Consider the following 25,000-nt stretch of genomic DNA (forward strand, 5'->3'; position numbering starts at 1 on the left):
CAGCCATTCCATTAAATAAATGAAAAAAACTGTTGTAATTACATTATACATATATAATCCAACATTTCCTTTTCACTTCTGACATTGATTAGTTAAACAAAATCAGTAAATAATTTAGTGTAAAATGCAGATAAAGAAAATATATATGTATAAATGAAAGGGGGGGCAAATAAAATTCAAGAAAAGAACAAAGATACAAAAGTAATGAGTAAAGCAAACACCTCTGCTAAAAGGTTTGTGTGTAGTATTTACCTATTTGAAGTATACGGGGCCTGAGCTCAAGCTCAGACAGTCCTGTCTACCAATCTATATTTGTCCAACTTTTCTTTCATTATATGGACACTGCTGCTTCAACAATGTCTTTGTTTACTCCATTCCATGTGTGTGTATGTGTGTGTGTGTGTGTGTGTGTGTGTGTGTGTGTGTGTGTGTGTGTATTTACCTATTTGTAGTCTACTGGGCCTGAGCTAAGCTCTAATAGTCCCATCTCCATATCTACATTTATCCAGCTTTTCCTTCATTTGTTGGACACTGTTCGCCTCCACCACCTCTTCCCGCAAGCTGTTCCATGTTTTAACACTTCGATGTGGAAAACTAATTTCAAAACTGATGGGTAAATATACATCTTTTGTCTCAATGTTTCATTCACTTCACAAGAAGGTCACATCAGTGGGTTTGCCCCTGTCTACTGGGTATTTCAAGAGGCCCAGATGCACAAAACAAATGCAAGGTGAAGCAGCCAGCCATGACATAGCAGCCACCATGAGCTACTTGAAGCATTCAAGAAAATTTATGTTTTCCTTTTTTTGCTTTTTTCTTGGGTCAAAAAGGTAGTAAGAAACTCTTTCCCCTATTCCTATGTAATTCTAAAGGAAAAAATAAGTTCATTATTTGACCACTTTTATGGAAGGTAACTTGACATCTATAATTATATTTGCAAATGGCTGATAGTGTTCTTCCTGGTTGAACACCCAAATAGCTTGCCCAGCTCCCACCTCCATCTCTTGAGTGTTGCCACCCATCCTGTTTTATTCCTGCTCACCCAATGCTCATCTCCCTTTCAAAGCACTGCTCCCATAACACATTTTGTTTTTGCCTACACATCACTTTCTTCCTCTTTTGAGTTGCAACCCAGCCTGTTTTGCTCTGCTTCATCTGCCTTTCTGAGTGTCATAGACCTGCATATTTTGTTCCCAACCACCTCCCTTCGGAGTGCTGCCACCTGGCATGTCTTGTTCCGTTGAGTCAAACCTTTGCTCCCAGGCACCCCTTGACACTAACTGTGAGCAAGTAAGATACAAGGCAAATGACACTCAAACAAGGGACTCCATGAGCTTAGCTCATTTCCTGTGTATCACAACTATGTAAATACACAAATACACAGCACTGACTGCCTGACCCTTCTTAACATAATCTCATACACTGTATTAAGCATTTGTCCCCTTGACTACACAGAAACACATGCTGCAAGTAAACTAGTCACTTTCAGCATTTCATCTTTTCCTTTGAGTGTAGATTGTGATGCTGGCCTCTTAAACATAGTCAAACTGAGTGCTAGTTTGGTGAGCAGCAAAAAAAGCAAGCAAGAGGTGTGGTGGTCAGGGTGTGGGCTGTAAAAAATACATGTACTGTAGTGCCAAACAGGGTTGCCAGGTACCCCATTCCAGTTAAAAAAGTAATGTTACTTGACTGCGGAAAATGTGCCCAAATTCACATCTCATGCTATGAAAAAATCCTTAAATAGAATTGTGTAACATCAATGTGTTCAATATATATGTACAGTTTGGCATCTTCCAGAGCCTATTTCATTACGATGGGGGATATTTCAGGCTCTGTTTAAGTAGGGGGTAGCACTGTGCCATTCAGTTTCCTGGCTTGAATCAAATAGAAATCTCATATGCTTTTTAAAAGGGTTGTGAGGCAGAGTAGCATGATATTTCATTCAATTAATTTAAATAATCATTTGAAAATACATCAGAGAAGAAAGCATTGCTCCTATTGCTGTATTTCTTGCAAAATGAGGCAAATGTAGAAAAAAAATGACAATCATAATTTCTGTCTGCCCTCAGTTCATCAAAATTATGCATGGGTGAGTAAAATCAGACTTCCAGTGATATGTGATGCCTCCGTGGTCTAGTAGTCAGCGTGCCTGGCTTCTACTCCGCGGGCCCGGGTTTGAATCCCGGCCCGGGCAGTCGGCGTGCAGCTCACCCAGCTGTTCATCCTCCCTTTCGGGCTGATCGATAAATGGGTACCTGGGGAAGGTAAACTGTGGTAACCCAGATGTCACACAGGCCCTGTGTCCCGGGGTAATGGGCTCCCTCCCACCACAGGCTCAAGGGCCAATGTTACGGAGATGAGCACCGAGGCCACGCGCTGCTACAGCATATGCCCCCAACTTTACCTTTACCTTTAGTGATTTAATTAACTACACATATTGACTGTGTCATCTTAGTTTTTTATGACAATATAATTGGAATAAAAACTGACACTTGGTAACCCAGAATCATCCGGGCAAAGATGAGATGCTTTCACACTAACGAAAAGCAAGCTGACAGGGATATCAAGTCCCTGTTTTTATGCAGAGTGTTTGTGTCTGTGTGATCATATTTACAGACAGACTGCATAAACACAGGGTTTTAATATCTTTGTCAGTCTACTTTTGTGTGTGTTATCACATCTCATCTTTTTGGGCTTACAGTTCTGAAAGCATGCTTGTGATTCGCTGAATCAGATGACATCATTGCCGGTGTTCACCCAATCAGTTGCCTCTAACTACGATGAAACGAAAGATTTGTGAATCTGAAGTCAACGTTGATAGTTAAATCAATAGTTCGTAGTTTTTACCGCGGGCCATTAGCGCGCATCTCTGTGAATCCTGCCCTTGCATGTGTGAACACGGTCACCCAACCACTAGTTTCTCAGGAATTTTGTATAGAATTTGAAAGTTGGGTGCATTTCACAGGAAACTTAGCGAAATTCTAGTCAGAATCTCGGTCAACAGCATGTCGGTTATTTTCTCGCTATGAAGGCGAGTTGTGGTAACAAGAAGAGCATATCAGCTGATCGGTCCAGTAGCTATCCACGTGTTTATTCCAGTACCACAATGACTTCCATGAAGCTAGATAAACTTGGAGTAATCAGGTTGAGTAGGTCTTGGACTTGACTTGTCCAAACGTAGCCACTTCCTCATCGTGTCTGGGTCCTCACTGCTAAGTTCTCGTAGCACTTAACAGTAGCAAGCTGTAACACAGTATCCCTTTGTCTCCGAGCTAACCATTCACGAACTAACAAATGCTTTCTTTTCATTTATTCTTTTTCTTCAGCAAACACCACAAAGCAACTGCTGCAATGTCTGGATCCATCATTTGCTTTGCTTTTCTGCTGATATATCCCAGAATGCAACAGTCCTCCATGTGACCAAACTTGAGGATAAATTTGAGGTAGAAAATTGTCTGGAGATAATTCCAGTGGAAAATTCCCGAGAAACTAGCATGTGTGACTGTGCCTTTAAGCTGCTGGTGTCACACTGTGCCTTTTCCTCCAACCACTTTGGTGATAGGGGCAACCGGCAACTCCAACTTTTCTGGGTATGCGTCACATACAGCCAAGTTTGGTTGCACGTATTCACAACATAAGCAAAGCAGTCGCCCTGTATCGACATGGCGCCGTCTGCTAAAGTGTGGCTTGTGTTTCCATTACCCAAATTATGGACTTGTTGCTGAGGTAAAATGAAAGAAAGAAGCAGTTGTGGGCACGATCATGGCTTCAAAGACGGGAGGACAGGAGTGTTTACCCAAACTTTGTCAGAGAACTCTGTTGTGAAGACAGAGTCTTCCAATTTTCATAGAATGGAGAAGAATTTTTTGAACTGTGGTCCCACAACACAGGGTGTTCTCTTATCTTGTCAATTAAACAGTAAACAAAGCAGCTCTGCCAGTCCACTTCACAAGTTTCTTGGAAGGTCATTTTCCACTGGTCCTCACTCCTTAGCCACAGCTGTCGTCTGTCTGTACTGTAGATAGTTAGATAGATAGATATTTAGATAAATAGATAGATGTGATATTACATTCAACCCTCGTTTTTCTTGACTATTTTTTTTCTTAACGTTCAGCCTGGTGGGCAGCCCCAGCCGGTTTTGGTGTAGGCAAGTTTTTTTTTATAGTGGCACTGATGGTGAGAATAAGCACCATCCACACCAGCCCTACCATCCAAATGAGCTCAGGACTTCACTGCCAATCATGCAACATTTGTTTTTTCATCATGCTGCCCAAAAGCCCTGTGCTGATGCAAACACATGCCTGTCTTTACAGCCCTGGGCTGAACAGTTTTGCCTTGGCTAGATGCCGAGCCCTGCCAAAACTAGTTCAAATTTACCCAGCTGTCCATCCTGAGCCAAGGAGAGAGCACAGTGATTTCCCTCAGAGTAACAGAGGTTGGCAGCAGAAGTCATAGAGAGCTTGCAGTCTTCACATAAAAAAAGGGTACTATATTATAGAAATAAAGGTAATAATTGTCTGAAAAATTGCTGATTAAGCGATGTTCATTAAAAATATCAGACGCATACTCACTGGACATTGGAGTTTGTGGTAAACAAATGTTTGTAAGGTTGTGATAGCAGCAAGAGACAGGTGAGCGAGGTTTCCAAAGGCTCAGCATTCAACAAACAGTAGTACATATGAAGAATGGAGAAGACAATATTATGGTCATATGAGATGATATAATCATGTGGGGAAATTTTGGGCAAAAGCCAACTCCTTTCCACCATTGACCATTCCAGCTGCTTGTCTTCATTTGAGTGCTGGGTTTGACCCATTACTAGGCAGCTGGTTCTGCACGTCACGGGTGGGTGAGCCAAGACTGGATTCCAACTCAGAAGGAACTGTCTAGACTTGGGCTATCAGTGACTAGTGGATATGTACCTTAAAAGGCCAAGTTAAGCGGTGCAGACCTAGAAATGAAGTGGGCAAGGTGGCAGTGCTTGGGAAGGAAGGCAGGACATGGGCAGGCTAGGTGGTAGTGATCAGGTAGGAAGGCAGGACAGGGACAGGCCAGATGCTCACTGCTTCCACCATTAAATTCACTTTATCTTATTCACCTTATCTCTCATTTTATGATTCTAATTGTGTATTATGTAAATACTTACCATTGTGTTATAGCTGCCTACAGTATTTAATGTAGTTACATGCTGTACAGCTTTGTGGCCCAAGACACAATAAACCCCTGCCCAACAGCCAGTTGCATGTTTAATTGTAGATGTAATAGTTAAAAATTACAGGTTTTGGACTCACATACATAGAAAATTATTGATTTAGATGAGCAAAAGTGGGATTAATACAAGTGAATTGGAAAAAAAATTGTGATCTTGGAACCAAACTCCACTGAATACATGTAATGAGTTGGCACAATGAAATTTTCCTTAGCATGTACATTTTGAGGAATATAATCTGTTTTTAAAGTGAGGATACCCCTTTGTATCTCTCTCTCTCTCTCTCTCTCTCTCTCTCTCTCTCTCTCTCTCTCTCTCTCTCTCTCTCTCTCTCTCTCTCTCTCATATGGGCAACCTCATAAATTGTCATAAGTCTTACTATTGTGCAGAAATGGCAATGGCAGCTTAGTGTCACCTTGTAAACAAAATGCGATTATTGTTGCTGTGTATTGGTGGTGTCACAGTGTTATTCCTGGTTTTCATAGATGCAGCTGAACCTCGCTATTTGTGGGGGATGTTTATTGAGCTTCCCCTCAGGCACACTAAAAATCTGCCAAGAAACTGAACCTACCCCCTAACTGTTACTACTGGTGTTTAAGTGATTCCATTATATATAAACCTTATAGTAGACCAGTAAATGGATTTTAAGGTTCATTTACATAGAAAGGAAGTTCTTTCTGATGCTAAGGAAAAAATACAAACTGTAAAATTTAATTTCTACAGTAGATCCTCTATTTTATGTGATAGGTACGGAAGATATCTGCGCTAAGGGAATTTGTGCTAAATGATGGCATTATTTCAATGGAATTTATTAACATATGACTTTGGGGATTTGTTTTTAAAGGAGCTCTTTTGTGGCAAAATTAAAAATACAAAAATATACTTCTATAGTGCTGTTCCAGTAAAAAACAGTAAAAGTAGACGAAAGTGAATGTCCATGTTGGGTGGGTGTCTAGCTACTCCCTTGAATGCATTTGTTGTATATAAGATGGAGGTGATACAGACAAAGCAAGGCTGTTCCATAGTTCACCAGTGATTCTGATTATTTCTTAAATAAAAAATTAAGACACCTAGAGGTTATTGTTACTGGTACGAAACCAACACCCAAAACACCTCTGTTTGACACAATAGTTCCCAGATGTCCCCAGAATGAAATATGTCACATTTTGCGGTGTATAATGCGCACTTCTTCACTCAGAAAATGCCAAAAAGTTACCCCTAAGCGGTAACTGGTTCTGGCCCTTGCCATTTTGCCCCACCCACTCCCCCACTTTTTTTTTTACATTTGTTCTAGCCCGAGTGCACCGGTAGGCATTATCTACGTGTACTCGTCAGGTCAGGACTGGGAACCCGCCGCGCCGCCGCCACATTCCGCCCAAGAACCAACCAACCATTTACTTTCCCCGCCAACCCGAAATCGACAAAAATATGCCAGCAGGCTGATGTGCAGAAGCGGCCTGCTGTAGATTTTAGAAGGCTACTAGTAGTTAGCCAGATCACTTTCTTTTTTGCCTGCCAGAATAGACAGTTGGGCCAGGTCCACTTTACATGAAAAAAAGGAGCAAAGGAGGGGGAAAAGATTGATGGGAAGAGATGCGGAGCGGTCGGGGAGTGCATGACTGCGACTTGGAATTTGAGTGAGGACCACGGCAGCCGACTGTGAACGTTCTTCTTGTCTAAATCTATAAATTTTTGCTATATGATCATTCTGATAGTGAGGATAATTTTGTAACTTACTGAATACAAAAATGTGGGGAGGGGGGGGGGAGAGAGAGAGAGAGAGAGAGAGAGAGAGAGAGAGAGAGAGAGAGACGGGATAGAAATCCTCCTAAAAACCAACCCAACCGCCACCATGAGATTTTTTCCCTCAAAAAAAAATCAAACCTGTTAACTCTGCGCTCGTTTGGCCAGGGGAGACCATGAACCACGTCATAGATGGTTTTACCCACATGATCTGGACATACGGTTCTGAAACCATACCGCGTCATAGGAAATCGCGCCTTACGAATCCGCGTCATACGCGACTTGACTGTATATCTTGCCAAATTATAGGTGCGTCTTATATGGCGGGAAATACGGTATAAGCTTTCAAATGGAACAATAATGTTGAAAACCCCGTAGCTTATAAGAAATTACCACTATCAAGAGATATATCTATAATTTATCTACTAATTTTCCTGATTTTGAGGTTGTTAAATTTCCTTTTAAGTAACAAGAGCGTAATTTGAAATTGGCCTGATTTTTGTAATATGAGAAAAAAAAAAAATCTTCTTTTCATTAATGAGATAAAATATGCAATATTTGTTCGTGTTCTTTAGAAACGTTCAAAATATTTTGTGAGAGTTGTAAAAGAAAACTAGAGACTACTCAAAATATGCTAAAATATTAAGTTATTAAACTCCAAATTTGATGAAACTAACACAGATAACATACCTAAACAAACTAAATATATCATGAAAAATGCTGGTTTTGTTGATATATAACAAATATTTGTTCAGTTGTTCTTAAGTTAGGCACTGTACTTACACATATGAGCATTTATTTTTCAAGAAGTAATACTGAATAACTTTGCCTTAAAAACATTTACTGGTCTCATAGAGGGTCTTTACATAACAAAAATAACTTAAACAACAAAAATTGTTGTTTGGGAGGGGTTAGTCAACTAGTGGAGGACAACAATACTTTTCTTGATGATTGCAACGTTTCATGGTGTTTCTAGTGACAGGAAATGGAATTTTGTATTTTTCATCACATGACTTCAGCGCATTGAGGGGGCGCATTGTATTCGCATATTTCATGATGAGGTGGTATTTGTCTCTGTACCCTAACACTTACTGAGAATGTGGAGGGATGACTGAGTTTTCAAAGTTATGTAAACTCTATGGAAGTTTTAATGAAAATAAATGATGATATTTCTCCCCAAAAAGTGTTTGCATATTTTCTTAAAATTAATCAATCTGTCCTTTTGACAATTCTGGAATAATTTCCAATGGATACTTTATTATGTCATGTGCAGAGAATTCTTCAAGAACTTACAATCATTACACACACACACACACACACACACACACACACACACACACACACACACACACACACACACACACACACACACACACACACACACACACACACACACACACACACACACACACACACACACACACTTCAGGAGCCTATTTTTTCCATATTGATGCCTTGAAATGTGAAACAGGACTGGACAATGCGATTCATTCCAAAAATTTAAATGAATTTAAAGCTAAATCTGGCTGACTGCAACTCACAGATGAGATTCCAATGAGAGTTGGTAGCTCATTTAATGTATATCACAACTAGGTAAATACATCATGTTTAAAACACACACACACACACACACACACACACACACACACACACACACACACACACACACACACACATACACACACACACACACACATACACAGAAAAAAATAGCCAAATGCATATATGCTGCTTTATAGCTGGTTACAAACAGACAGGTCATAAACAACAGTCCATGAGTTACAAGTCTGCTATGGAAAAAAATTAAATAAATAAATAAATAAATAAATAAAATAAATAAATAAATAATATAAAGACATAATCCATTATAATATATATATATATATATATATATATATATATATATATATATATATATATATATATATATATATATATATATATATATATATATATATATATATATATATATAAGCTATTGACCAAATACAATAACAGTAAAACTAATAATTTGCTGTTTGCAAAGCATTTCAGATTTTCAATTTGTAAAATGTGAACCAATGGTGTATTGTATGTCAGTAAAACACCAGTGTAAAGAAATCTGTCAAGTAGCATTTTAAAAGACCAAATATTTAGGATATCTACACCTTCATATTCAATTAAATGTTATCAAGCCTAGCATCCTGAAAAGAAAGGTAAACAGAAAGGCCATAGAATCATTATGCAGTTCATATGGAAAAATATTAGATTAAGTATCTAGCTTTAGAAATATATATGGCTGAATGAGGAAAGTGTAACCGACCCTGCACAACAGCACATCTTAATTATAATAACACAAGAAACTATATATAAATGTACCACGCACGTTCCTCCTTACCTGGGACCGAGGGTATGGTGGTGGTGGATGTCCCGGGTAAGGTGGAGGAGGAGGAGCTGGGTGACGGTGCATTCCAGGTCTTGGACCCAGCATTCTATTCACTGTGCTTCCAATTCCTTAAAACAAACAAATAAATATATAAATAAATAAAACACAATACGATCAATTACCGTATTTTGCGGCTTATAATGCACACCTTTTTTATTTAAAAAATGCCAGAAAGTTACCCCTGTGCGGTATACTCCAAAGGTACAAATTCTGATTTTTTTTGTCGGTCTTTTTCCGCCGTAATTTTGAAGTTTGAAGGGTTTTATGGGTCAGCGTGACTCCTAGGCTGCCACACAACTTCGTGCCATTCTCAGCTCACTTCCTTTATATCACAACTAGGTAAATACAAGGAAGGGGAAAGAGAGAAGAAGAGAGAGGATGTAAGAAAGGAGAACAAGGAAAAGGAGTGGAGGAAACAGCATTCAAAGAGTATGAAAACAAGGAGAAAGGAGGTGTGGGGAGGGAGGAGCAAAAGGGAGAGTCAGGTCAGGGCTTCTGACAGGACATGACCTGACTCAGGTCAGGGCTTAGGTCAGGACATGACCTGACTCTCCCTTCTGCCCCTCCCTCCCCACACCCTTCTCATTTCCCCTTTCTGTGTGTGTCTGTGTGTGTGTGTGTGTGTGTGTATTTACCTAGTTGTGACATACGGGAAAAGAGCTACGCTCTTGATGTCCCGTCTCCATATCCTCTCAATTCAACTTTTCCTTAAAATCATGAATGTTTCTTGCACAATCCACCTCCTCCTCCAGTCTATTCCATAGCTCAATGCTTCTGTTTGGGAAGCTAAATTTTTTCACATCTCAACTGCACGTGGTCACCCTCAACTTCTTTCCATGTCCTCTCGTTTCTCTCTCATTCCACACACACAGGTCCTCTCTGTCCAGATTCTCCACCTCGCTCGCCACCCTGTACACCGTACAGTTGATGTGTGTGTGTGTGTGTGTGTGTGTGTGTGAGAGAGAGAGAGAGAGAGAGAGAGAGAGAGAGAGAGAGAGAGAGAGAGAGGTGGGGGGGGGGGGCAAAAGATTGACACCTCACTCTCCTCCCAAAATTTTCCCTATCTTCCTCCGATCTTCCCTCATTTTTCCGCTTTGCTTCATTTAACAATTCCTTCAGATCGTCTTTCTTCAGTGTGTATGTGTGTGTGTGTGTGTGTGTGTGTGCGAGCGTGATATGGAGGTGAAGTTAATACCTCTTTACAATTCTTTCATTCCAATATTTTCTAATTTACAACAGATATTTAGAAGAAACTCCTCTCCATGCTTTTATCACATACTGATTTTACTTACTTGGAGTAGCTTGAGTAATCTGAGGGGCCATCTGAGGCTGCATTGGCTGCTGTTGTGGGGAGGTGCTCATGGATAACCGCACTGGGCCTAATGCAGGGCCATGAGGAAGTCCTGAAGGAGATCCTATTGGTACTTTACTTGAAGAGAACATATTCAATCACTTCTTAAATGAAATTGTCTCAAATGATGGCCCAATGCAGCCACCTTAAAGATCTGCAGTTGTAACATGGTTTGTCCCACTAATAATACATTGAAAATTCATACCTGGTCTATGTTGTACAGATGTCAAAACTGTTTCTTGACGAGGGTCCTGGGCCTGTGCATCACAACCTACAGTGACACTACCAGTGGTGTGGTGCTGAGGCCCTTGGCTAGGTGCTACAGTGGACTGTGTGTGTGACAGGGGGCCAGAGGAGCTTATACTTGGTACTCCAACTTTGCCTCTAGGAGGACCTCGTACGCCTGACACTATTTCCCTACCTTTTTCTTTCTTTCGTCTGTAAGTGAGATAAAACAAAGCTAGTATGTATGGAATATGAAGCTGATATGCTCATATCTCCATATAATAATTTTTTTTTACCTATAATTAAAAATCTCTTCCATAAACTTAATATATGTAGTGGCATACTATAATAAATTTTGTAATGCTCATACACCTAAATATTCTTTTACATACCAAATATCAAATTTTAACAAAGTATTACAAACTTATCCATAAAAATGCCGATGAGCTAAGGCAAGAGCTCATTTATTCCACAGATTACTTTTTAGTTTTCTATATAATTCCAGAAAACAATACAAGATACTAAAAATTCACTGATCTCTACCTTTCCTCTTCATCAGCATCAAGGTCATCAAAAAGGTTGGAAGGCAGTTTTTCATTATCCTCCTCTCCATCTTCGCCATCAGCAAACTCCAAAAGTGCATTGAAGTCCCCGCCCATTCCTGATATTTGTGTGGAATGACAATGTTAATTAATCAATAGTGCTCAATATAAATTTTGCATACATTTAGGAAAAACTTGGAATGGTTTGTGATCCATTCCTAACACACACACACACAATGAAAAGAAAATCTGGAGAAATATAGATTGGAAGACGGGATTGACCAAGCTTGAGCTCAGGCCCTGTATACTACAAATAGGTACACACACACACACACACACACACACACACACACACACACACACACACAGCTGAACTCCTGACGCGTCTTCATATTATCATCAAGCTGTGGGAACTAAACCCTAGACGTGGGAATTAAGGTGGGAGCCGTGTTAGGTGATAATCGTGCTGTCCCGAAGTAGTAAAGGCTGTAACCAATGAATAACACCGAATAATGAGCGAGGAGAAGGCGGGGGCGACGGCATCGTCGTCACTGCCAAGTTTAATTACACAGGTAAACAGGGGAGCCAGGCCAAGCGATAATGATTTTGAAGGTTTCTTGGATGACATTGAGAGGCACAGAGACCGAGACATTATGTTGAGGAGGAGACTTATCGATTTGGAAAGGGAGATGAAGGATATGAAGGATAGAATGGGGACTTTGGAGAGAGAGGTTGATGTCCTGAAGATGGAGAAGAATGTATGGAAAAATGCATACAATGACCTGCATAAGCAGGTAACATTGAATGAAAAGAAGACATAGGATACAGAGGTTAAAGTCAAGGAATTAAAGGAAACACATAAAGTCTGGAAGGAGGAACAAGAAAAGGAGAATGTTGTCTTTAAGAAAATTGTTGAGGAGCAAGTTAAGGCTAAGGATGAAGCTATAACTGAAAAGATGATCAAGGTGATAAAAGAAAAAAACAGAAATAGTGAGGGACACGATTGAAAAAATTTATTTATCAATTGCTAATAAAGTAAATACATCCTATCCTACCGAATGGTCCAGTAATAACGGTGAAAGGCAGGTCTTGATACAGTGGCACAACAAACTGGTCTATGGCATGATGAGGAACACGTGCTCCTGTTTACAAACAAGAAAAGACTATCGCCTTGCGCTGATGACAAACGCAACCCTTATAATTATAAACACTACCTTACAATGCCCATATTTCTTGACTAGATCATCATACAACATTTATAAAGTACTATTGCTACATATTGAGTTACTGAAGTGTTTAACTTTAAGTGAAACTTAAGATTAAGTAGAACTCTGGGGAGGTGATGGCCGAGTGGTTAGGGTGTGGGCGTGGTGAGCCCAAGGACCTAGTGCAGACTAGGTTTGAGCCCCCACCGAAACACACTGATTTTTCAAGTCATCGCCGAGTGGTGGAAGATCACCCACAACTTCAGTGATTTCAGTCAAGTGGAGCACTGGGGGGACAGTGACCATGACCGGGAATGTGTGCGAGCCCCGTAACAGGCTGGGGTCATCCATACGGCCCCTCAAGAAAGCCTACATGTGCTACAGGCAAAAAAAAAAAATAAATAAATAAATAAATAAATAAATAAATAAATAAAAATAAATAAATAAATAAATAAAATATATAAATATAAATAAATAAATAAATAAATAAATATATAATTAAATAAGTAAAAATAAATAAATAAATAAATAAAAATAAAAGTTAAGAATTTTTGTAGTTTTGGGCCCCAGATCCGTGCCATTGTTTTTGAATGTTGGATAAAAAAGGTTCTACTGTACTACTGAATTTCTTTTGCAAGAGTTAACCAGCAACTTCATTCTTTCATAAATTTTTCTGGTAAACTCTGGAACAGCCTTCCTTTGTCTGTGTATCCTCCTGCCTACGACAAACTTTTCAAGAGGAGAGTATCAAGAAACTTCTTCAACCAAAATTGATCTCTCTTCTGGCCTCTTATTCTTGACTCTTTTACTGAAACAGCAATCAGCAGGCTCTTGTTTTGTTTGTTATGCTCTTTAGCTGATTTTTCCAATGAAAAAAATAATCATTGACAAATGCTTGAAATCTTACTGGTGCTCACAGCAAAATCATATGGCTAACCCACTGTCATTTACATGGGACAATCAAATCTATTACTTACCAAGCAAGTCATCATCTTCCATGGTGGTAAGGTCACCAGGGGCAAGATCCTCTAGATCATCTCCTTGAGTTGAAGGTTGAGTGGCAGCAAGTGGCTGAGATGGTGGCTGTGAAGGTGGATGCTGGCGGTGATGATGCTGCTGTTGTTCCTCTTCTAACTGTTCTAGTTCTCGAGTTACTGCCTCAGGAAGTTCTGATTCTGACTGTTGTTGCTGCTGCTGTTGAGCTTCTTGTTGGTGGGCTAATGTTGGGGGAGGTGGCTGAGAGTGTGGTGCCTGAGAATGAGGTGGTTCAGAATGAGGTGGTTGAGGATGGGATGCTTGTGCATGAGGTGTCTGAGAATGAGGTGACTGCTGAGGATGTGACTGCTGAGTCTGAGGTAACTGTGGATGAGACAACTGTGAATCATCTTGTGATAAGTGTGATTGTTGGGAATGAGTTGGCTGTGGGTGAGACTGCTGAAGACTAGGTGACTGTGGAAGAGGTGGATGGTGTGGTTGTGGATTTGCACTTGATGGATGAGGTGTAGGCACAAGTTGATGTGCTGGTTGCTGAGGAAGATGTGTAGGTGACACAACTGGCACTCTCACAGCAGTACCTGGAGGTAAATGGGGAGACCCCAAACCTTGACTAACAATAACAGTTGTAGCAGGACCTCTTACCACACTTGTTACTCCAGGACGAACTCCAGGTCCAGATGCACTCAAGTACTGCTGAGGAGGTCTTTGCTGTGGCATATGATTGAAGGCTTCCACAGAGCTTCGGCCATTGACAACACCCTGTCGTGAAGGTTGCTGCAAACTACGTTGAAATATCATCCTAAACCTGTGGTCTATTTGCCCTCCTTGAGGAGCCATTATGGCTTGTGGACCTGGAGCCATATTAGGTCTCATGCGCACATTTTGTACTTGTGCTGTTGGAGGAAGAGGTGGCCGAAACTCCCCAGGAAGACCAGTAGGAGATGTCATAGGTGGCGTGATAACTGATGGATGAGCTCCAACTCCTTCACTCCACGAAGGCCTTTGGAGTAATTCTCTGAGATGCTGCTGCCTTGCTGGGTCTCCTGGGACACCTCCTGAAGGGGATGCTGTTGGAGGTTGTGAGTAGATATCATCATGAGGACGTGGAGTGGGTGGTGCCTGTGCATATGGAGATGCAGGAGGTTGAGAAAAGGATTCTGATGGTGTGCTGCATGTAAACGATTCAGAAGTGATAGGTCTTGGTGTTGGGGGCTGAGCACTGTATGGATCAAGTGAACGAGGAGTTGGTGGAGGCATTGTATATGGGTCAGTTGCAACAGGCTTTGGAGTACCAGGTGGTACACTGTAGATGTCTGAAGAGTGAGGCCGAGGTGAAGGGGGAATACGTGAATATATATCACTGTTAGGGGATTGCAGTGGTGATGTCTGTGGAGTAGGAGTTGATGAGTGACTGAATGAATCTGCGGACTTGCCAGGGAGAGATGCCCCTGAAGACATTGCATATGTGTCACCTGCTCCTAGTTGTATAGGATTGTGAGGCCCTCTGATTATGCCATGAGGCACAACTTGTCTTGCTGGTGTTCCTGTAGGTACTGGAGGCCGTTGAGTTATCACCATTGGACGTGGAGGGGTTAGCGATGGCAGAGGAGGGCAAGGAGAAGCATGAGGAGTGGTGACTGGGCTTGGGTCCGTGTTCCCTCCTTCATTCACACTGCTTGGAGTGGTTGTTATCCCAGGAGTTTCAGAACTTTCCAAACTCTCACTGTTCTTTAAAGCCCTCTGTTGTTCCTATGGAATATACCAAGCAAAGTGTTAAAAAGAAAGAGAGTACACACACACACACACACACAAATCTACAAATTATTGAGCAAAATGGAAGAAGTAAACAACGAGGAGTTACTACTAAAAGAAGAAATTACCACTAGGAACACAAGAGGACATAGTAAAAAATTGAGGAAGGGAAGATGCTTGAGACACATAAAGAAATATAGCTTCCCACAAAGAAATATAGAGATTTGGAACAGACTTAGTGAGGATGTAGTAACGGCGTGAAGTGTGCAAAGCTTTAAGGAAAAGTTGGATAAATGTAGATACGGAGACGGGACCACATGAGTGTAAAGCCCAGGCCCTGTAAAACAACTAGGTAAATACAACTAGGTAAATACACACACACACACACACACACACAAAAGTTGGACAAATATGGATTGGGAGACAGGATTATCCAAGCTTGAGTTCAGGCCCTGTATACTACAAATAGGTAAATACACACACACACACAAACACATAACACACAAGTTTATAAATTGTGGAATAAAATGGAAGTAGATGACGAGGAGTTGCTACTAAGAGAAGTAAGAAACACCAGCAACACACGAGGACACAGTAAAAAATTGAGAAGAGGAATGTGCTTGAGACATAAAAAAATATAGCTTCCCGCAAAGAAACAGAGGTTTGGAACAGACTAAGTGAGGATGTAGTATCGGCAAAGAGTGTGCACAACTTTAAGGAAAAACTGGGTAAGTACAGATATGGAGACTAGACCACATGAGCATAGCTCAGGCCCTGTAAAATTACAACTAGGTACATACAACTAGGTAAATACACACACACACTGTTGGAGTGTAAACATTGCCGCCGATCTTCTCCCGCCAATTTCAAAGGACCAGGAAATACGAAGAATATTGTGGGGCCAGGGCCTGGGGATAGGCCTTAGGATAGGTCCTGTCTCCCAAACAGAAAAAAAGACGGAAAAAAATTAAGAAGTGTGCCAATGTGTGTGAAAATTCCCGAAGAGAAATGAAGAAGAAATATTTGAAGTGGAGGGCTTTGCTGGTTTCTCACAAGGCTAAATGTCAACTCTGGGGTTATGGTCATGAATGAGATGATTGGAGACAGAAGTGGAAGATTCAAAGAAGGAGGGAAGGGGTCTGAGGGATGATTTGAGGAGCTTTGTAAACTCTGTTGATGACCTGAAGAAGGAACTAGTTGCCAGAGGTGAAGTCAGAAAACTAATGGAGGACAACAAAAACTTGGAAAAGGTGAGTGCCAGAAATGATAACACTGGTGACAAGATAAAGGCAGTGGTCAAGGAAGAAATATCAAAAAGGGTAAGGGTAAGTAGTGATGGCAAAATGGACGTGGAAAATAGATTAAGAAAATAGTCGATGGGGAAACAGATGTATGGGAAAAAGAAAATTAAATTGAAAAAGGTTGCTGAGCAGAGTCACGTCAGGCAGCACCCTGCTCCACCAAAATTGTTCCCGTGTAATAGCCACCTTAACCATCACCACCAAGGTACCCGGCACAATGGTGACTGGTGGTTTTGTGTTTAGTGTTCACGCCGTGCCTCTGCTTCCATGTGTGACGCGTCTTCTTCTTCTTGTGACCTGTACGGTTTTATCGCTTCACATGTTCTCCTCTTCTCTTCTGCTTATTTCACACTTTCCTTTACTATTGCATCGCACTCTTCATCATTTAAACCAATCAAAATTTGTACCTTCGTCGTATACTGCGCAGGGGTAACTTTTTGGCATTATGAGTGAAAAAAGTATAATGCCACAAAATACGGTATATTTCATTCTAGGGACATCTGGGAACTACTGTGTTAAACGGAGGTGTTTAGGGAAGAGAAGGGAACGAAAAAGCTTAGGTTAACATGCAAAATGTTGATGGACATTATAAAAAAAGATAGAATTAAAAGACAACCTGAACAAAGTTAAACCAGATGTAATGTGCAACACTGAAACAAAACTAGCAAAAGTTACAGAAATGGTGGGAATAGAGGAGTGCAGTTATAATATGTAGAGAAAAGACAGAATAGGAAAGTGGTGGGGGTGTGATGATATTGGTCAAAACAGATTTAAAAGTGATAAAAGTGAGAACAGGACCAGACAATATGAAAAATTTAAGTGTTCTATTACAGTTGAAATGCGATGAAAAACTGACAGTAATAGTGACATATGTGGCCCCCACACACAGCAAGCTGAACAAATGAAATCTATAATAACCTGTTAGAAGGTACAAGTAAAGCATTAGAAAATATTATAAGAAATAGCAGAAATGTAATTCTAACAGTTTGGTAGGAGCGGTAGAAGATGTGAATACGATTATAAGAAGGGAAATGAGATAATATGTAGAGGAATGGAAGAAAAAGATTTGGGAGTGACTATCTCAGAGAACATGTCACCGGACAAACACATCAACAGGATAATGGGACAAACTCTGAATTTGCTGAGGAACATGAGGACGGCATTTGTGTATGTGGACGAGGAGATGAAGAAGAAAATAATAGTTACAATGATAAGGCCAAGGCTGGAGTATGCAGCAGTGGTCTGGTCTCCCCACAAAAAGAACATAAGAAAGCTGGAAAAAGTGCAGAGAGTGGCAATTAAGATGGTATCGGAACTTAGAGATCGGACTTATGAGGAGAGACTCAATAGCATGGGGCTCACAACCCTGGAGAGAAGAAGAGAAAGAGACCTGATGGCAGTGTACAGGGTGGTGAGCAGAGTGGAGCATTTGGACAGAGAGGACCTGTGTGTGTTGAACGAGAGAGAAACGAGAGGACATGAAAGAAGTTGAGGGCGACCACTTGTAGGCGAGATGTGAAAAAGTTTAGCTTCCCAAAAAGAAGCATTGAGCTATGGAATAGGCTGGAGGAGGAGGTGGTTTGTGCAAGAAACATTCAAGATTTTAAGGAAAAGTTGGACAAGAGCGGATATAGAGAAGGGACAGCGCGAGCGTAGCTCTTTTCCCGTATGTCACAACTTGGTAAATACGACTAGTAAATACACACGTCACACCATCACCAAAATTTACCCATCTATATTTATACATGTATTTACATCCAAATTGCGAATACACGATTCTGACAATGTGCAGACAACATACACAATAAAAACTATATATTTACATTTATTAGATTTGTCATTATTATACATATCTTTAAATTTCTGCCTCTACTAATGGACTTTTGGTATCAATGGACTAAGTACCCCCCCATTTAGTCATCAAACTGAGGGTTTACTGTACTATATATATAGCTTCACAGAACTCTGTGGTATTGGAACACAAACATGGCTATCCACTCGGCCGAGCAGCTACCTTTATCTTCCTGTTCTAGTGACCACAACTTGCCAACCTCCAATGAAAATAACCGACATGTTGCTGGCTGCGATACTGACTTGAATTTCACCGAGTTTCCCATGAGATGCAGCTGACTCTGAATCTCAGAGAAAATTAACTTGTGTGACCACATCAAAATTCACACTGAAAATTACAATATAATACAGTAATGGTCCTTTTAATCCAAAATGCAGGGGGTCACAGACCCTCTGGCTTTGTAGATTTTCCAGATTATCAGGAGGGGACCTCAATTTATGGGTAGGCGGTGGCCGAACTGGTAGCGTACTGGACCAACATTCGCCGCGTGATGGACGACGTGGATTTGAATCCTCACGCTACCACTCAGATTTTTCAGTCACCGCCGAGTGGCTTAAAACTACCCACATGCTGTCCTGAAGACCACCCATCAACCCGGACTCTAGAGGAAGCCGTCCAAGCGAATCAAGAACGAGTTCCGGGGGGCAGCATGAGCCAATGCAAGATGGTGCCACTATAAACACTCGCCTGCGCCAGAACGGGCTGGGCCGACCATCAGGCCCCACCTGGAAGAAGCCTTGGGCCGACCATCAGGCCCCACCGGGAAGATGCCTACTGGCGCAATAGGCAAACAACGTAAAAAAAAAATAAATAAATAAATAAAAAAAAAAAAAATCTGTTGAGAACATACCATTCTCAGATGTTTAACATACTCAGTCTGGCAACTGCCAATATTCAGTACCAGCCCCAGACACTGTAGGCACATTCAAGCATCACACATAAAAGATTTACTACAAGTTATTTGAAGACTTGCATTACAAGTTAAATAAAGGACACTGTCAGCAGCAGTCACAAAGTGTCTGCCACTTTTTTGACTAAATGAGCTTAAACATTTAGAAACCAAATTATTTACTAATGAATGCTTCTTTCTATAAAAAGCGTCTGCCACTTTTTTGACTCAATGAGCTTAAACATTTAGAAACCAAATTATTTACTAATGAATGCTTCTTTCTATAAAAATCAGGAAAGAAGAATATGATATGAAAGGGGTAATAAAAATGATCAAAAGATATCTTTATGCTGACTGCTCTTCTGAACTTGCTAACTGCATGCCTCCCCTCTCCCACGGTCCCGCTGCACTCGACTATCTACTCTAGCTCAAATCTATACTGTCCAAATCCCTCATGCAAGAGTTAACCAGCATCTTCGTTATTTTATCCCTTTCATTGGTAAACTCTGGAACAGCCTTCCTTTGTCTATATTTCCTCCTGCCTACGACTTGACCTCTTTCAAGAGGAGTGTCAAGACACCTCTTCTCCCGAACCCGATCTCTCTTTAGGCCTCTTATTCAGTTTCGTTTTGTTGGAGCAGTGCCTAGCAGTCTTTTTTGTTGTTTTGTTTTGTTTTATTACCCTTGAGCTGTCTCCCTTCAAAAAAAAAAAAAAAAAAAAAAAAAAAAAAAAAAATCAGCTGCTGCTGCAGATCAGCTGATAAATGTAAACAAACATATGGTGTATCGGTGGGGGCAATGCCACATTTGCCATTGTCTTTTTGGCAATGGTGATTGCATTATATAATGCCTCTTCTTCCTTGTAGAAGGTGATGTAGTACGAGCCATTTTGGTGGAAGAATATGGATAAAACCAAGCGAGTCAAGAAGACAACAGTATAACTGAGAGTAAGCTGAGTAAACACACTGTGAACTGGGTGGATCTCAAGAGTGTTGACATGTGCAAAATTTGACAGTTTAGTGAACTGCTGACAACTATTTTTTAGTATTTTTTATCTTTTGTCCTTGATTTTTCTCAATGGTACCCAAAAAGGCTAAAATTGACCCTCGACTGAAAGTTATGAACCATCAAAATTTCCGATGTATTCAAAGCTGGATTATTGGACTTTTACTGTATTATTCATATGTTTAGCCAGGGATAGAGAAGCATTCCCTTGCCTCCTACCTTCCCTCTACCCCACCTCTGCCCTCATGCACTTGCTTCACCCCAGCCATGCATTTGGTTGACCCATTAGCCAAATTACATTATGCAACATTATGCAATAAAGCTCCCAAGGTTTGCCAAGATGGTGGCATTAACTGACTGGCTGGCCAAGTTGTTGTGTGCAGGGTTGTGTTGGTGGGGAGAGCAATGTTTGTCAACCAAGGACCCGTCAGAGTCATACGAGTGGCCAGTGTTACCTCTGCTACATCTTCTTACCTTCTCTGAATGTTTCGTTCAACTATGACTGCTATTTCTGGTCTGAGCCAATGAACCTGATTACACTGAGAGCCATGCAACTATAGGGCAGAATTTAACCCTGAAATACTCCAGTGTTTTGCTGATATTGTACCTAAATGTTTTAGAGATGCTGAAGGAAGAAAATGCAGTTATTTATCAAGATTTGGATGAGGCTAAAATTTCAAAATTTTTAGCAGTCTGACAGGAAGTGTCCTCCCAGAAATCCATTGTTGCTGTACTTTCTTATGCACAACATTAAACATTTTGCATACAAGAATAGTGTTATCCCATCATAAGACGATCCAACTTTTGGCCGTGTAAATGCTTCTCTCTTTCCTTAGCATACAAATAGTATTAATATAACAAATAAGCATGAGTACCCATGACTACCCTCCCAGAGTCACCTGAGGCCAGGGAAATGGCTTCAGCATGGGTTTCAGGTCATATTTTGTCATTCATATCAAATGTTGTTGCAAAACTGAGTGCTCTATGAGGTGGTATTTATAAAAGCTCCTAGGTCCTAGGGAGTGCTCATAAGGGCTAGGAAGTGTCTAAAAATTTGCAATAAACTTTGTTAGGTATTTATCACAGTACTACAGCCTTGTGATGTTTTACATATCTCTGTGGTGTTTTGAGTCAGAAGACTTGTCAGTTTCACAAAGTACTTGCAAGTTCTCACAAGCAACATGAGAGCTGCCGACACACAACAGCAGAGATAAGATGCAATGACAAATTCTGCCGTCAGAGCATTGTTTAGGTTCCCATGCAATATTGACCACATAGATAGTATAATTAGTACATATCCTAAACCAACAAAATTGGGAAAGTCTGAACTCGGGTGCTATTTAAAATATTTAGGTGTTCAAAAAATGCTGAGGTAGAAGGGGTTGTGGGCTTATGAGAGTGAATATTGATACACTACTGATACTCCTTGCCGTATCTAGCTTTTTAATTGTAAAAAACGAAGTCTGCCAAGGCTGTATCCTTGTCCCAACACTTTTAATATCTGCATGGACTGTGTATTTGGCAAAATTGTGGACCAAAGTTATTGTTAAGCATCTCTTGGTAATACAAGTCATGGACCTTATTTTCATTGATGACACAGTAATCTTTGCCAAGTCACTGGGGATTCTACTAATGACTTTCAAGGCATTGCACAAAGAGGTGAAGCCACTGGGACTTCATGTATCCTGGGCCAAGACCAAGGTATAGGTGTTTGGAGGCTTCCTGAATGAACCAGTAGTCTGTTCATACACGTTAAGTCATTGAGATCTTGGAAAATTTCACATACCAGAATAATGCAGCTCTCATCAAGAAAGTCTTACGGTGGATTGGGTTGGCCATTTCATATCCTCGCTCAGCACAAGTATTTGGCCTTCTCAATGCCTATGCAGAAGGAAAAAGATATGGATCTTCAAGTTGCTTGTGCTCCTTGTCTTACTTTATGATTATGAGACATGAACACTAAATAGTGAGACTTGAAGAGATGAACCGACATTCTTTGCAAAAATCGACTTTGCGGAATGACTTTGTATCAAGTCAGCAAATACTCTGTGGGACTGAATTGACCTATTATTACCTGCATAGTCTGTGAACACCAACTCCTGTTAAACAGGCATGAGACATGCTACCCAAGTCAACCCTGTACACTGACTGTTTCTATAAAAGACAATTCCGAGTGGAAGAGACCAAAGGGATATGCCAAAAGCACATAGCTTGAGCAAGTTGATGGATCCAACCATGAGTTACTGAGGATGGGAAGGGGAACCTGCATGGAGACATGCTTAGAGGGATCCTTGGGGATCAAATTGCAAGGTGGGAAAAGATATGCACACCCCAGTGTATGCCCCCATTGAATGATTGATTGATTGTTTATGGCTAAGCTCAGAAATAAAGTGGCACCAAGAGGAAAAATCATTAAGGGAGTAGTATGGATAATTTCTTCGAAGATAAATATCTTTTAACTACATCAAAGTACTAATCTACATCCTTTACTAGATCCTATGTCCTTCACTAAATCAAAGTATAAATCAGCTTTCTTAGCAGGAAACATTCCATTAACCCCAAAACATAAATGAAACAAACATACTTACTCATAAAAAATATAAAAAATAATAAAAAATAAATAAATAAAAGCAAGTAATCCTTCGGTCATTGACCAAGTGAAGTGCAGATAAGAAAACTATGAAGTACCAAGAACCAGAGCCAAAGACAGGACCAAGGAAAAATGTGTAGGCATGCTTCCTTTGAAAACATGAGAACCCTAATTGAGGTGAAGGTTCATACACTACCTCAAACCCTGGGAAGATATTTAGTTGGGTTGACAGATGAAACTGATATTTAGAATTCAATACAAAACATTTGGTATAGTGGTGTAAGGGTATCTACCATTCCAGACTAACAACCATGAAAAGAGGGGAATACTACCATACTGTAGCAACCATGAAACTAGTGATGGCTGTGGTCAGTGGATACTACATTTCTATACTAACCGTGGTGGTAGTGATGGTAGTGGTAGTGGTGACGGAGGTGGTAGTGGTGGTAGTGGGGCTGGGGAAGGCATCCTGGTGCAGAACAGGCAGAGTTCGCATAATTTCTAGAGGGGTGAGGACTCTTATATGCTGATCAGGGTCAGGAGGGGAAGGGGGGTTGGCTAGCGGGAGCTCAGTTCGTGGAGGGTCAGGCAAGCGGGAGAGGGAAGGCCTTGCAGGATTTAGGCCTGAGGGATTGAAACTTCCAGGAGGGGACGTTTGTACCCCAGCCACTTTCATGGTGGTGGCACTTGAGACAATGCTGCATGACTCTGAAGTGTCATCAGAGGCACTTGAAGTGTGACTCTCTGAGCTCACCAGTTGCAGGGAACAAGATGATACCAGGGGTGAGTTGTATCCTTGGGTACCAGAAGTGGGTGAGAGAGGAGGTTGAGGGGTACTAGAACTCTCCACAGACAAGGGAGAGAGAGGGAGCGGTGAGGAAGAGCCTGGGGGATCTCGTGCACAGCTGCCCTGGGGAATGATGACTCGTCCACTGCGGAACTATAAGGACGACAACAGAAAAGGGGAATGTCACTATGTCGATCTAAACCTGATGCAATTGGGACCACGATTTAAAGTGATTTTTCTTTTTTCAAGATGTAACAAGTCTCCAATCAGTGTCAAGTCATGTTAGTATTAAATAGGAAGTAATACAAATATGCAAACTATTTCTTGATATTAATAAGCCAATAGTAATCATTACATGTGTAAAATTTTATACAATTTTAATATGCACCTATATGATAATATATATATTTGATCAATGTAACGCATACTATGTGAATACAATAGGAAAGACATTCAATCAAAATACTTCTAATTGTTACATGCAATTATTTAGTATTGCATGCAAAATGAAATCCCTTTCATTCATGCAATTTGTTAAAAGCAGTTTTCATTAGTATGCATCAAGCAGTACTAATTCATAACAAATGATTCTTCCTGATACTTGCAAGGGGAAAGGACGATTTGCTTTTTATGTAAAAAAAAGAAATAATAATATTAATAATAATAATAATAAAAATAAATAAATAAATATATAAATTCAGATACTAAATACCCCAGAAAGCTCTGAGGTGTTTGTGATAAAAAAACGTTGTACCCGATAATTCTCATGCCAGATGTCCCCTTGTAAAAAAAAAAAAAAAAAAAAAAAAAGCAGTTGGAACACAAGAGGGTAGATTCTCTCCACGATTACAGTCCGATTCATCCCAGACAGAACACCAAGATAACTACATAAACAAGGGAACTATAACCACCTCCAACACGAAATAAACAAAATCTAGTAGCATACGAGTAAAAAAAAATAAACCAACAAACAATAACATCCTTCATTTCTGTAACCGATATTCAAAAGAAGCAGAACAATCTTGTCATCACACTAGAAACAAGCAATTAGAATTCAAGAAAGAACACAGGCAATACAAAGGTATCCCCAATAAAGTACATACAGTTGTCTGCCACTAATGTTCAACC

General features: G+C 40.5%; 1 protein-coding gene across 11 annotated transcripts in view; it reads right to left on the reverse strand.

The window, feature by feature from the left end:
* Positions 1–25,000, reverse strand: part of LOC126998800 (histone-lysine N-methyltransferase 2C-like) — a 121,327-nt gene that overhangs the window by 38,760 nt on the left and 57,567 nt on the right. For all 11 annotated transcript variants that reach the window (XM_050860856.1, XM_050860862.1, XM_050860857.1 and 8 more), the window contains 5 exons: positions 13,678–15,445; positions 11,497–11,614; positions 10,934–11,166; positions 10,670–10,780; positions 9,330–9,445 (listed from right to left, as the gene is read on the reverse strand). In XM_050860856.1, the coding sequence (XP_050716813.1) occupies positions 9,330–9,445; positions 10,670–10,780; positions 10,934–11,166; positions 11,497–11,614; positions 13,678–15,445 (2,346 nt within the window). The remainder of the gene's footprint in view (positions 1–9,329; positions 9,446–10,669; positions 10,781–10,933; positions 11,167–11,496; positions 11,615–13,677; positions 15,446–25,000) is intronic.

This window comes from Eriocheir sinensis, chromosome 15 (assembly GCF_024679095.1).
Source record: "Eriocheir sinensis breed Jianghai 21 chromosome 15, ASM2467909v1, whole genome shotgun sequence".
Taxonomy (NCBI): Eukaryota; Metazoa; Arthropoda; class Malacostraca; order Decapoda; family Varunidae; genus Eriocheir; species Eriocheir sinensis.